This window comes from Chenopodium album, chromosome 4 (genome assembly GCF_948465745.1).
Source record: "Chenopodium album chromosome 4, dcCheAlbu1.1, whole genome shotgun sequence".
NCBI classification, from domain to species: Eukaryota; Viridiplantae; Streptophyta; class Magnoliopsida; order Caryophyllales; family Amaranthaceae; genus Chenopodium; species Chenopodium album.
Window position 1 is genome coordinate 6,304,602 of NC_137837.1, and position 15,373 is coordinate 6,319,974.

At 32.1% G+C, this 15,373-nt stretch overlaps 1 protein-coding gene across 1 annotated transcript; it reads right to left on the bottom strand.

Annotated features, from left to right (window-relative positions):
• Positions 1 to 1,055: 1,055 nt before the first annotated feature.
• On the bottom strand, positions 1,056 to 9,141 carry LOC145628743 (uncharacterized). The gene is made up of 12 exons (XM_081681128.1): positions 8,829 to 9,141; positions 7,644 to 7,790; positions 7,370 to 7,484; positions 7,168 to 7,262; positions 5,902 to 6,005; positions 5,222 to 5,259; positions 4,433 to 4,668; positions 3,429 to 3,522; positions 3,152 to 3,342; positions 2,556 to 2,775; positions 1,774 to 1,941; positions 1,056 to 1,553 (listed from the first exon to the last, which is right to left on the bottom strand). Exons 1-12 carry the CDS (start codon positions 9,027 to 9,029, stop codon positions 1,363 to 1,365), a joined length of 1,800 nt encoding a protein of 599 aa, XP_081537254.1. The 5' UTR covers positions 9,030 to 9,141; the 3' UTR covers positions 1,056 to 1,362.
• Positions 9,142 to 15,373: the final 6,232 nt, after the last annotated feature.

The window sequence follows — 15,373 nt, forward strand, 5'->3', positions numbered from 1 at the left end:
AGACGAAGAAAGTGAAGAAACCATATTTTTTTAAGGGTAAAATTGTCTTAATTGTGGGCCGGAATTCCATTTTTTCAATCCTAGAATCACCTAAACCGAAAGGGGAGCTCTAACCACTTGAGCTATCCATCACTTTATTCCAAAATTTCATTAAATTTGGTAGAATTTTTTGAAATTAATTTTATTTATGAAAAGTAATATTAATTTTTTGAGTAATCACAGTTCATAATCTTATTGATACGTAAATAGTATATCTAGTTTTGGTTGATGAGAGACGAGTTAGGTTTTTTATCCCATGATATTTGTGTTTGAGAGTGAAATGAGAGTACTTGCGTAAGAGTTAGATTGGTATATTAGAGCGGGATCTTATAGACTCATGATTATGACCTTTATAAAAACAAATGTGTATATCTAGCCATATACCGAGTAATTTCATTTTTTTCGCAAAGTAATTTCAGCTCTAATAGTGCAGTTCAATTTAGCTCTAATGTATTAAGTTCCGTTCAGCTCCTAATTTCCTTCTCTTATAAAATATTCAGCTCATTTCAGTTCTGTTTTAACAAGTTCAGTTCAGTTCAGCTCAACTTTAATAAATTCAGTTCAATTCAGCTCAATTTAGTGAGTCAGAACATACCCCAAGTACTAATCAAAAGAATTTTGGACTCATACCAATCCACTCAATTCCATGAATATATTTTGATCAACTGGCCAACCAACAAAATTAAACAAGTAATACCTTGCTACATTGAAACATATGAATTTTTATTTATTCAACAGATAGAACATAGTAAATTGAAACGGTTGAATGGTTAAAAAATGCTGAGATTACACATTTTGATAATTTATCAAATTTCGGCAATAAGAATAAAAAAGTCTTTAATGAACATACATAATTCAGCAATAATAAACATATGAAGATCAAAGAATCATACACAAAGTACTAATCATTTCGAAGGTGAGAAAGAAATTGCTTCAATTCTTCTTGAATAACTTTGGAAATCCATACCTTAACGACTCGAAATATGGATAAATCATCAGAAGTACTCGAAAAATAATTACTCCGTAAAAGGTAAAGGCATCAGTGCCCTTCTTATGCAATCAAAATTCTCATTAGTGTCAAATGCAATTGATTAAAGTCACTAGAATTACAGTAGCTCATCTCCTTGCTTCCTAAGCGAGAGAACAATCTATCCTTGTGCTATTTCTAATTATGAAAACTGATTATAATTAATGAAACAACATTAGCAGTAAATAAAGCAAAATTGTTGAAAAAAATTAATGAAGTGACAATAATTCTTACTAATTGACACTTTACAGCTGAAAAATAAAATGTTGGTGTGGGAACAAAACTAAAAACAGTGATCAGTTGGTTTTCTTATCGGCCTCGTTTGTTGCTTCAATGGCCTCAGAAGATTGACCCTCATCCTTTTTAGTTGATTCAATGGCCTCGGTAGACTGGCTATCATCCTCACCACCAAAACCGAATTCATTCACCCTCTTTTTGTCAACTGGGTAAACCCATCTTTGATAAACATATATCAAAAATATGATATCTGCAGATACAAAGCAAAGTTATAATCAGCCCTAATCACAAAATAGTAAAATGAAATCAACCACAACCAAACATACTGTTTCACAAATCCCCCCCCCCCCCCCCCCCCCACCCCACCCCAAGAAGTGGCAGATATGATCAAGAACTCCCAAATTTTGTTTTAAGGGAAAATTCAGTATCAAGCGCAATGAAAGTGTTCAGGAGTTTTAAATTAGTCTTACCATCACGGAAAACTGAAAGCCGATGAAGTGTGGGCATCTTGATGACAAAGGCAAAGAGATCGTCAATAATGGTGTTCAAGAACTTGTATGTCATTTGGCGCCAGGGCATGTGAGCCACAGACTTCAGCTTGTAGTTAATAAACAACTGGGGACACATCATAATGAAGCCTACAAAGAAGGGAGCATATCAAATACTGTCCGGTAAGAGAGACATAACAAACAAGTACACAATCTGAAAAAGAACATAACACAGTCGAAAATGCATCATGAAGAAAAAAGATTGTTTCTTTTACGACCCAAAAAACACTAGATTTCCAAAAGAAACATCCTTCCTACAAAATCGTGCTATATGCTAAAGACTAAATACTCATATAAACTATATCCAGCTGCTTATGAAGCACAAACAACACCCAGCAATAAAATGCTAATAACACACATCTGTGAACACTCAGATATTTATAGAAACTATTAGGGTAAATGGGTAATTGCTTAATTAATTAGCAACCTCCAAAATCAAAAGAACAATCCTATGGAACACATATCATATTCTCATCCACACTTTTAAACCAGTTTTATCAACCAAAAATTTCTAAACTAATATGTTGCTCAAGATATTAAAAAGGTCAAAGTCATGCCTTGGAAACCATGAAAGTCCAAAGTTGCGATTAAAAGATGACGGAAGAAAGTATAAAAGAACGATAAAAAGCTTCGATCTACAATTGTCATATCAAAATTTTAAATTCAGGATACGTATAAGAAACCAAAAACGGGTGAACACTTACCAAACATATATACACATTGTGTCATTGAAGAAAGAATCCATGAGTACCAACTTTTGTGGCGTTCATACTTCAAAGAGTAAATGGAGGAGCACACAACAAGGAAGAACAAGAGATATGAGAGATATTTCATCGCAATGTCGTCATACTCCTTTGTCTTGTTCATTTTATAGGAATCCCGATCTTTAAACCTTAGTAAAGGAATCCTGCCAGATCTATCCAACTGAAAAAAGGACATAAAGATATTGTGAGCCAAGTCAATTGATATGAGTCTAAATTTCTACTCACCAAAACTTCATTAAAAAGGAAATGCAGATTTATCCCTACTACATATAAATCAAGGCAGTCCAAAATAAAGCTCCTCTATTCAAGATAAATGAAGGAAATTTGGCTTCAAAGTTTATAACTTCATACTCCATCTACCAACATGATTTTAGAATCTTCTAATAAAAAAATTAGTCAAAAGTCTAATTTTAACAAGTAAAGTGGCACGTATTTGCAGGGCCATATGCAGGATAGACAAGTAAAGGATTTAGCATGAATATAGCTCTCCAATAAACAAAAAGAGGCTACCCAAGAATTACAACCAGATATCATACCTCTATGTGCATCGCTTTCCCTATTTTCCAAAACTCAATGCAGCAACCGATTCCAGAGCTCACAAGAATCATCCATGAAGTATCATTATCCAGGAGATAGAGGAAAACAATCAACTGAGAGATAAAGCTGACAACAACTGACTTAGCAGATAACCCCTCCATTGACTTGTTCTTGTTCCAGAATTGAATATCTGATGAGTGTCAACACAAAAATAGAGTTAGATATATAAGAACAGGAAACAACATTCCACCAAAGCAACTTAAAACTGTAACTCACCATTCTTGAAGGCCAGAAAGTCAAACAAAGAATGAAAAAGTGAAACTGTCATTGTGATTGCAAGAAGGTAAGGATTCCCTTCCAAGAATACCCTCTGCAAAGAAAATTAAAAAAAAAAAACACTGTGATGAGGAACAACACCAAGATGAAAAAAAAAAAAAAAAAAAAAAAAAAAAAAAAAAAAAAACAGGGATCTTATAAACTGATAAATGAAAAAGACCTTTATGAAGATTTTCTAGCAAATAAACTGTAATGTGGTAGAACACTAGGCAATCAACGCAATTGGGAATTATAATCAACAAAGTAGAGAAGAAAACAAATCCAGGACCCCTCTGTTCTGGACTCACCATCAGAAGAGCAAATAGACAGACTGGAAAACATGGGACTAGGGTTACAAAAGAACATAATTGCAGAAATGGAGACATGGCACAGTTTCAATTATTTATTTTAAACAACCTTACAAAACTGTTACAAAAAAAAAGAATTAAAAATATTATGATACTTGTATAAACATTTTGCAATCTATACATATATGCTTAAAAATATTAATACATAAATAAAATGAAAGTGTCAGCTGGTTGAGCTATAAAACTTCCAAGCATGAAGCTAGGTTGTCAAAATTCTTTGTAAGTTCTTAAAATTCATGACCATAGTTTATACAGAGCTCATTTACTAAATCAGTAGCTCCAGCATCTGCTTCACATAAAAAACACATCAACAAGTTGGAAAAGATAATCTACTAATTTCACTTTGCAGGTCAACACCACAGATAAGCTACCTAATAGCCTACTAAAATATTTCAACATGGCAACACTGTTGGAAATAACCAAATTATTTGTCAATATTCCTGAGATCATAAACCATCATATGATAATAAATTCATACAACTAAATGATTCATAGAAACTCCCAAAATTTATATACCATATTTGCCTAGCGGTATCTTAACATTCCCCAACAAATACCTCAGAAAAGCATATTAATAGGGCTTCACAATAAACACACCTTAAGCTCATCAGCCTCGCCTTCAAGCATACTTCCATAAGAGCGATGAATCTGAAATGACTCGTCGATCTGCAGGAATAGCTGCCACTTGGTCATGCTCATAGGAGCCACCTCCAAATGTAATGGAAGTTCAGTCACTGTCTCATTGATCGGTATCAACTTATCTTTGAGTAGCCAAAACTCATTGAAGAATATGGTTGGGAAATAGTTCCCTGTTTTGGGCTCAATATTCAGATCTGTGCCACAAGGTCAAGGAAACTCAAATAGTAAACCACAAATCACAACTCACCAGATGGCTTAGAGTTCCACTCTATACTGGTTTAAATCATATGCAAATCATTGTAAGTATAACAATACTCATACTGAGTTTTGCAATATCAGAGGGTAGATCAGTTTCTGCAACAACAGAGGAGCTTACAAATAATAATAATAATAATAACCAATGTACAAGAGTTGGTTAGAGTGAAAATTAACACTCTCTACAGATAAACCTACACATACTATCCATGTGAGGAAAATCTCATATTAAGTTAAACGCAAATGCCACCATAGTAACACACAAGTACAAACAAGAGCCTACGAGGTAATTCAGTGATCAATGCTACACATAAGGGGTTCCTCCCAACAAAATCATTTACAGCACATTAGCCAAAGGAATAATGCTTGCTTCTGAGTTTATACACTTACACATTCTGTACAATACTAAAGACCAAAAGGCCCAGCAGTCCAAACCATGCAAATTAATATCAAAGAAACTTAAAATGCAAGGAAATAAAGATCAAAGGATACGAGGCACAATGTTTGGAGGAACAGAATTTGCAGAATACCTGTCAAAACAAGAGAAAGAGAATTGAATTAAAAAAAAAATTACAAATCTTGAAGAAATAACAAAATGAAATTCACAGGGTAATGGCTGGTTTCAACGTTTTAATTTTTTTTTTTTTTTAAAGAAGAGTAATACAAATTATTTTAATATTTTTTAGCATAAATATTGTAACTTAAATATATAACAAGACTTGAATATATAGGACCTACCGAATATAACAGCAGCAGAAACAATAAATTTTAAATTACCACTAACAGCAAAACTCAAAGAGTCATGACAGCCTGAAAATAGAGCTAAAAACGACAGTACACAAACACATCTTCTTTGAAATTAAAAAAAAAAAAAAAAGGGTCAATATCTCTCAGCAACCATTAAGGCATTAAGAAGCTGAAGACCCCTTGAACCTTTATGAGAATCAGTATTGAACTTCACTACTTGGAGACAAATCAATCAATCAAAGCCTTAATCTCATAAGTGGGGTCGGCTAACTCTGCTTGGAGACAAAGTCCACCACAAATTATACTTCTTAAATATAGTGCCTTAATCTCACAAATTATACTGCCAAAAAAGGAGCATAGACAGTACAATGAAAAAGAGACTTCAACAATAGTGCACTATAATGCTAGAGATGAACTTAACACACCTAGTGAAATCATCAACCAAATTGATTGTCATATTAGGTTTCCAATAAGAAATCCATTCAGGGGGGCCTTCATCTTTAGGATCTGCCTGCAAATCTTCTTCAACCTGATAGCATCAACAAAAATCTCATAAGCTTTTTTTCTTTTACTTGAGAAAGCAATTTACATTGTTAATCAGGCGGCTATCTGAAACTAACAGCATGAAATTTTTAGGGTGTGTCCAACATTCCTCGGATGAATAGAACTTGAATTGTTAAGACTACCATACGGCCATACCATAATCATTACCCTGATCCCTCTTACAAGCCTTATCAGACAGGATGGGAACTGGGAAGCCTTGCCCATACAATTGCAAAGTGGCCCTTTCTGTTAGACATCTAATTTTAAAGGTTAAAGGCAGCCAACTTGCTCACCATTTCAAAGAGAATAAATATAGGACATTTAAATGAGACATGATTTAGATGCAATTTGTTTCTATTCAGGATACTCCGTAATAGACTTCCAAGAAAGGGATCAGCTATATACTTGCCATATGTTTTTCCATCAAGCAACATTCCAACTTTCTATATTCTAGAAGTTGTAAGTTCTCTTCTTGACAACCAAATAACCACTTAGGGCCTGTTGTGTTCACCTAATTTTCACTTATTTGAGGTTTGATAAGTCCAGATATATTTAGTTAAGTTCATAAAAGGAAAAGTAAATTCTGATAAGAGTTACCCAAGTTCAAATTACAACTAAAATAAGTTTTAATAAGGTCTAGTAAGTTCAATTAAGTTAAGATAACTGAAAATCAGGTGAATAGAACACACCCTTAGTCTTTACAATTTCAAGTTATAGGCTTATAGCAGTATAGCACACTAGAGGTACTTATAATTATGTCAAAAATGAACACGAATTTTATACAATAATAAAACAACACTCACAACCTGAATACTGGATAAGTTATGCACTTACGCCATACATACAGCAAAGTAACAAAACTTCTCTAACAACTTTCTTGATCTTTAGTTTACATGGGTAAAGATTTCATAAAGTGGACCCTAAGATCATTTTAACCTATCTATCAACGCTAGTTCTAGCTTAAAGGTAGCTGCATAACAAAAATTCAACAGAGTACCAATAGGAGACCAATGAGGGATATCTTATACTCAGCAAACATAAATTCTAGACCATGTTAAAGGTATCTCTAATACAATCAACAATATATGAACTGGGACATAGATCGGAAAAAGAACATAAATGGCCATAAATATATGGCTCATACCCACCTTTGACGTTGTTTTGTCCTCAGAAGAGCTTTTGGTGTCTCCCAATAAGGATTTCCTTTTGTCAACTTTAGACTTGGGCAAGAATGTCACAACAGCTGTAGTTCAAAAAATAGATAATTGTTAATAGAAATACAATTTGTTAAAACATTTTATCTTGAGTAAGCTTATATGTACACATAATCATAAGGACAGGTGAGCATACGCTTGCTTCTACCAAAGGTAGCCAAAGGTTGGTACTCTGGCTCACTTGGATCAGGAGAATATCCAGAACGAGCAAAGAATACATGCGCATACAAAGTCCCATTATGCTTTAAATCCTGGAGATAAATGTAACACAGAGCAACAGTTAAAATAGGAGCATTCAACAGAAGAATATTCCAGCTAAAAAGCATGAAATGCATTCACAAAAGTACTAAAAATTAAACATGGTGCTATAGGATAGTATAAACAATTCGTATCTGAATAAATAAGATCACCTCAGAAGGCTGATAGTTTAAGGACAACGTCCTGGTACTCTCAGGTTTCCAGACTGCATAAGGGATGTTAGTCTCATGCCAGATGAGAGCTTGTTCATTCCCAAAATCTCTGAATTTTTCATGTTCCGAAAGATAAAACCACATATCCTACAAAAACAAAGATCTATATGTCATGCTCAGAAAGATATAACCATATATCCCAAAAACACAAATATCAATTAGAAGAAAAACAAAACAATCAGAAAATCAATGTTCTACCATTGCGTAACTGACTACACTGGTCATGAACGATAAATAAATACGCTTGATGCTCAATAACATAACCAGAAAACACATACACTCTTGTCATTTGCTTAAAACCTTCATCAATGATACATTGATATATTTCCTATAAGGATGAGCACACATACAACTATTCATCCATGCTGCACAAAGCTATAAAATCCCAAACAACCCAGTTCTAAAAGGACAGTATTACATTAATTTCTCTGCCTAAAAAGATACTCATCACATGTACGCACTCAATAACCTAAGACAAACGAGTACTCAGCCTCGAGAAGCCGGATCAATTATATAAGAGGTTGTCAACAAAATTAAATATCAATGAAACCAAAAGGAACCAACTTTCCATATAAAAGAGTTTTTGGGAAAAAGCTAAAACCCACAAACAGAACAATAGCATGTCCATGGATTAAATTAGAAACCCGGGGAGCTTCCAAGCGGCCGAAAGCTGGAAAGTATGAAGCCACTCATATTCTCCAATCGCACATAGACAGAACAATTCTACGTAGTATAAAAGAGAATTAGTCACCTGGCCTTAAAACCCCAATTAAACCCCTTCACCCAAGAAAATCATTCTTTTTTCTATTAACTTCAAATATTTCAAAATTAAAACCCCAGATGCAGTATCATACAACATACAAAATCAAATTAAATAAACAAACAAACAAACAAGACACAATTAATTCAAATCCAATACTGCAAAATCAATAATCAAATGGATCAACGGAGCTAAAACACACTTCAATTGATCAAAAACATAGAAAACCCAGATCAAAAAACACGCAATAATCAATCAAATTAACAAAAAAACACTAAATCACCATCCTAAATTGAAAAACACATAAATCAGATCGAAACATGAAGAGTAACAACATCATATAAAAAAATCAATGAAATTCATACCAAAGGTTCGCCCTTTTGGAAGAGATTGTTCATAAGAAGAGCAGGATCAGCGGGTTTTTTAGGGGAAAAGAAGAATTTGGATGCAAAATACCAAAATACCGCCATTCTTATAACTCCAGAGATCGATTGTCCAAAACCTTGACGTTGTTGCGGTGGCTGCGCACCTCCTCCGCCGCCTTCTGCGATTGCCGGCGGCGCCATAACTAAGTTTTCTCCGTCAATCGAAGTGGGTTTGTTCGTTTGAAGAGGATGGATTGATTGATTCTCTCACGCTCACGCTCTCAGCACGTCTGAGAGAGAGAAAGTTGTGAGAGTGAAGCCGTGGGAGATATTTTAACGTTTTTTTTTTTATATATATATACTCCGTATCTTTTAATTAAGTACTTCCTCCGTTCTTTTTTACACAACTCACTATTCACCACCCCTCTTTTGACCGTGTTTTGTAAGGAAAAAAACATATTTATGTTGGATCATTTTGAATACGTCTCAATAAATACTATCATTATTTTTAACTTTTATATTTTTTAACTATGGAGAATTAAAGTTATTGACCATTAAAATTTTGCATTGGCAAGCGTGATAAAAGAAACAAGTCAAGTAAAAAAGAACAGAGGAAGTAGTTTTTAGCCCGGGCTATGCCCCGGGTCATTATATGTATATTATAAATGAGGCTTTATAATAAAAACAAGGTTAGATACCGTGCAATACACGGTTTATATAAAAAGATTTTTAATTTGTACATTTTAATAATAAATTGCTATTGTACATTAACATAAATAAAAATTACGTACATTTTTTAATTTAAAATCTTTTATTTTCATCAAAACTATGAATATAGGAGATTATTTATTAGCGTGTTATTTAAAATTGATTCATTTTTCTATGATAAATTGATAGGTTTTAGTTGTAAGATAGAAGCTTCTAATATTTAAATTTCAAAAATGTTAAATAGGATAACGCTACACACACAAAACAATATATATATATATATATATATATATATATATATATATATATATATATATATATATATATATATATAATACTCATTAGTTTTTTTTGTTTATTCACTTTGTGTTCAAACTTACCATACACCCTTGTGTTGTTACAAAAATTTATCTTATATTCCTTAATGATAACAAGATGAATGGAATTTGGTTAATTATGCATCTAAACCATCTTATATCTCTTCCCCATCCCCGAAATCACTCATCTCCTTTCTCCACCCCCCCCCCCCCCCGAAACCACTTCAAACCTCCATAACCATATACGTATGATTGATTTTAAGGATAAGAAAAGAAAATTTGGGGTGGTTTAAGTGGTGGGAAAAAGAGTTTGGGTGGTTTATGGGATATGTAATGTATTTAGGATGCTTTCGGTTCATAATTAGTCCTAATAACTGACGAAGTAAACATTCATTAGTTATAAAAATATATGGTGTATTTTTTTGAAAACTTGTGGGTATATGATGAATTTAAAAAAGTTCAAGGATATATAGTGAATAAACAAAAACTTAGTGTTATATGATGAAAAAATCGTTTAATTAACGTTGTATCTTGCTAGTCACATGGTATGGCCACATTGATTTATAAGAGTAATCTTTAATCACATATATAAGTAACCTTATTTTTTTCATAAGAATAACCCTATGTTGTCCATAAAAGTAACCAAATTCATTTTACGAGTGCAATCAAGTAGTTTTGAAATAAGTAACCCAATTTCCATTCGAGTAATCCCTATTCTTTTGTTTTAAAAAGTAAAAGAATAATTCCATTAAACTTCCAAATTATTCAAAATTGTTGAACATAGTCAACCCACCTAGCCATTTCGGCTTAATCCACCTTTACTCAACATACTAACAAGTCATGATTGAGTAATAAATAAATAAATAAATAAATAATAACCTTGTGGAATAATTAATAAATTCATTCCACTTAAACCATTCAATTTCAATCCTTTAATAATCCAAATGTGGTTAACAAACCGATCCAATAAAAATATGTTTGTATCAACATTCCATACAAACAATTAATCCAATATAATTCAACATACTTGCATCCATAATTCCATACAAGCATAATTAATTCACCAAAACATGCCTCATAAACATAATACATGAATTAATTAAATATATAACCAAACAATTTCCATCCAAGTGTTCTCTAATCATGAAACTAAGTTCTTTTCTTTGGTACCTAAACATGATACTACTTACAACGAAGTAAACATGTACGTACCTCGTATAAACAATCCTTTGTGCCACTTTTAATCACTTAAAAGTCTCCTAAGAAATAATCACTTCCTAGAAAACAAGCAACAACAATAAATTAATACTTAACCAAATTTCCAGCAATATAATTTAGATAAAACTCCTTAAAACTTCATTAAAAACATGTTTTTATGCTTAATTAATCAATAGAAATCCAATAGGAACAAAAGCCCCAATTTAATTAGTCATTAGAACCCTAAAATCCCAATTTTATTAAATTAAAACCCTAGGTTTTAAAATTATAAAATCTGAAAATTATAACAACCATTATAATCTGAAATTATTAGTTTAAAACATCAAAGACATGATTTTGATACTAAAAATATAAACTTTATACTATAAAAATCAAAACCCAAAACTAATACATTTATAATTAAACAAGTAGTAAAAACAAAGAAGGAATAAGGGGAAGGAAGGCCACGGCTGGGCCACTGGTGGGCTGGCAGGGTCGCCGGCGGCGGCGGCGGCAGGGGTGCGCCGGAGGTGGCTGGCGGCATAAGGGTGGCAACAAGGTGAATGCAAACTCACGTAGGAAGAGAGAAAGAAAAAAGAAAAGAAAATAAAATAAAATAAAAGGAAAAAGAAAAATAAGAGGAAAAAGAAAAATAAAATAAAATAAAGAAAATAAAATAAAGAGGAGAGAAAATAAGACTAACCTTTTTGTGTGGGGAAAAATTTGGGGATGTATGGGGTATTTATAGGAGAGAGAGTGGTGTAGGGTTAGTTTTAATATTGAGCCTCATAAAAATTGATGGGCCAATCAAGTATGTAAAGTGAGATTGACTTTGATTGTTTGGACATAAATATAGAATGAAGGTATGTATAAAAATTTGTACCAAAATAATTTTCGACCCAAAATTAAAAATTGAAACTTTTGAAATTAAATTCCGGAAAAATACAAATAAATATTATAAATAATATATAATTTCATTCATAATATATTTTAAAAAATGGGGGATTACAGTAGCCTATCACCGGTCATCCCATAAAATTTCCATCATTTATTCAGATTTAGGGGATTGCTTGCAAGAAATCTGACACTTTTGATCACGTTTCCAAAACCCATGAATGTAAGGCCGATTTCTATAACAATAGGTATTATACTGGTGTTATATACCGAAATTACCCATAAATATATATTTCCAAATCACATTTCATATCTTTGCTTATAAATCAAAATACACTATTCTTGTATTATATACCAAAATTACCTATTTTTTTTGAAAAATTATTAAGATCATTAGTACGATTGATTGAAATTTCCAAGATTTTATCAAAATAAGATTTTAATCCCATATTCGGTGAGCTTCACCACCAATGAAAAATCCTAATTAAGCATAACATAATTTATAGGTGTACAATATAAATATTTATTTTATAATATGTTTTAATTTGAAAATGAATTATTTATAAAGGAGAAGAAGAGATGAAAATTGAATCTAATTATAGAAGATATTTTTTTAAAACAATAATTGTAGAAGCAAGATAAAATTGGGGGAAAAATGAATCAAATAACATTCATGTACATATATATTATATATATATTGAATTAAGTTAGGTTTATTTTACATGTGGCATGGTATGATGATGGTTTGTGTTTTTAAATAGTAGTACTAAAGTATTAAGTATAGATTTTTTTAAAAAAATATAAGAAAGGGAATTGATTAATGTGGCATTGGTGGAAAAATAAAGTTTACATGTGGCATGTTGGGGAGGTGACGTGTGACATTGGTGAAAAACAAAATATAAATATGGATATCATATTGTTATTAAAAAATACAAAGCCTTATATGTGGATAGGCATGCTAGCCACATGATATGGTGTCGCCACTTCATGTAATCACATATAAGGCAATTAATTAAGTAATAGGGGGTTACGGTGATGAGCAAATATGTAGATTACTTAAATGAGAAAAAAAAAGTTACTCTTTTAAAAAAATAAAAGATCAACTTGTGATGTGATCACCATTGTCCTAAATAAGATTAAAAGTGAATTGATGTATGATTTTTATGTATGGTCTATTTGATTGAGTCGGCTATTAATTAAATTTGTAATCACGTAAAGTGAAACATGGATGAGCAATAAAACTCTGGAAAGCGTGCACTTCTAGAGTATTGACAATTATGGGTTGAGGTACACGGTGGTAGCCCGTGGCTTTCCGAGGCTTGTTTGATCAACATGTCCTCTTTTCTTTTGGTATTTACATTTTATTTTACAATGAAAATTGGATGGGATCCTAGACTAACTTTGTGAGAATGGAGTCGCGCCCATTCTTGCATCGCGCTAAACTTCTATTTTAACTGGTCATTTGGGACCAAAATGATTTGGTGGATTGGACAACCTCGTCTATTGCTTACTCCAAACTAAATAAATTAAATTAATCAAATTATATATAAAGAGTCAAGTGTTTGGAATTAGTTCATAAGTATGTTGAGTCAATTGAATTGTTTAAGTGTGGAGTCTTGATTATTGAATTCACATTGTATGTTATTTACTTTAATTAGTTGAGCATGTTAGGTTTTGTGCGTTGTAGCTTGTATGTACTTAGCTTTGCTGATTGCGTGCTTTTGTGTGTTTTCTTTTGGTCATGGCCTTCGCCTTTCAATGACCCTGTGATGATCCAATTATTACGCTTGTATTATTGGGGAGCAGTATCGCACAGGTTAGCTTGATGATGTGAAGTTCGGGGATTTGACTTACGCATTGTCAAGGGATTGGTGTGATTGAGAGTATTCGTTTTTTGTGTTGAACTTATTTATGTTTTACTATTTTAATTATGTTTTGGGATTTTTGATTTTTGGTTTGGTTTTAAATAAGGGCCTTTATGGTTCCAATTTGTAAGCTTTGACTTATTGGTTTTCTAAATTATATTATTTTAATATTCAAGTTGGATTTCTGCTGCAATACTTTGATAAAGCCTTAACGTTTTAACACGTGGCGGTAACATGCCAATGGTTCTCCTCTATTTTTATTTAAAGTAAGTGGTTTGGAAATGGGAGAATTATTGGGGTGTTACAGCTACACAAATATTGAAAGCCGCCATAAATCCTCATATAACTCAGGGATGTTTGGGTATTCTAATGAAGTTTATTTTAGTCAGATTTTATTGGTATTTGATTCAAAATTCAATCAAGTTTCAGATAAATTTAGTAATCGTACTGAAAACATGATCTGGAATTTGGGTTTCCAGGAATCTGAAATTATTTATTTTTAGAAGAGTAACTAGCTTATGGTCCCGTGCAATGCACGGATTTACCAAAATTTATAAATATTTTTATTTCAACAAATTTTTTATGATTTTTTTTATACTCAGTAATAAGTATGAAAAAATTCGATATTCTGCTAATTATATTAAAAATTATGCATATCTTTTTAAATAATATTATTTTGCTTAAATTATAAGTTGTTACAAAAATGTTTTATTGAATTTGGGACGGAAAGATTGTGTTTAAGTAGGAAAGAAAATATTATAGTGTATTAAAATTACCTAAGATAATCTAACAAAAAAAAAAGGAAAAAAAAAAAAAGTGGAGGGAAATTATTTAACCAGATTTTGCCACGTGTCATTTTTTATTCGCCTTTAGTATATAGTTATGATGATGATTGATATATGTATATATGTGTGCCTTTCAGCATGATGCATAGGTAGTTTGGGGTGATTTTCATGCTTTTTAAAAAAATAATTTTTTTTTTTTTTTAATTTTTAATAACATTTATCATTTATGTACTAGATTCTGATTTTGAAATGAGGTTGTTGCAAGCTATGATGTCTTGTTTTTGCGGGAAAGTGGATAGTCCCATGACATGGATGTTTATGAGTATGCTGTTAATGGATTGTGCAACAACATTACAACGGACAACCTGACATTGATGTATGTGTTATGGAGGAGGCTCTATGTAAAGGGTTTTGTCCAAACAGACTCATGTAGAGCAAACTGAATGAAAATTTCATGGTTTTTAACAAAGTAAAACAAGCCAGTGTTACAATAATGAAAATGCTAGGAAATATTTTTTTTTTTTTGTTGCAAAAGAGGGCTTAGAACCCGAATACAAAAATAAAAATTACCTAATAAAACGGGATGACGTGACCCCGACTAAGTCCTCCCAGAGCAAGTTCCTTATTTCGATTGGAGGCTCATCAAAATAAGTCACCTTCTCTTCAAGAACTACTCCTAAATTAGCCAAACGATCGGCCACCTTATTACCTTCCCTAAAACAGTGATTAACTAAAACATTACAAAAAAACTTTAAAAGATTCCGACAATTGTTCAAGAC

Excerpts from the sequence above, each read along its gene's own strand:
- LOC145628743 (XM_081681128.1), bottom strand. The coding sequence starts at position 9,029 with ATGGCGCCGCCGGCAATCGCAGAAGGCGGCGGAGGAGGTGCGCAGCCA. Across the intron at positions 6,006-7,167 it reads AGGACAAAACAACGTCAAAG|GTTGAAGAAGATTTGCAGGC; the intron begins GTGGGTATGAGC and ends TGATGCTATCAG. Across the intron at positions 1,942-2,555 it reads ACAATGTGTATATATGTTTG|GCTTCATTATGATGTGTCCC; the intron begins GTAAGTGTTCAC and ends CCTTCTTTGTAG.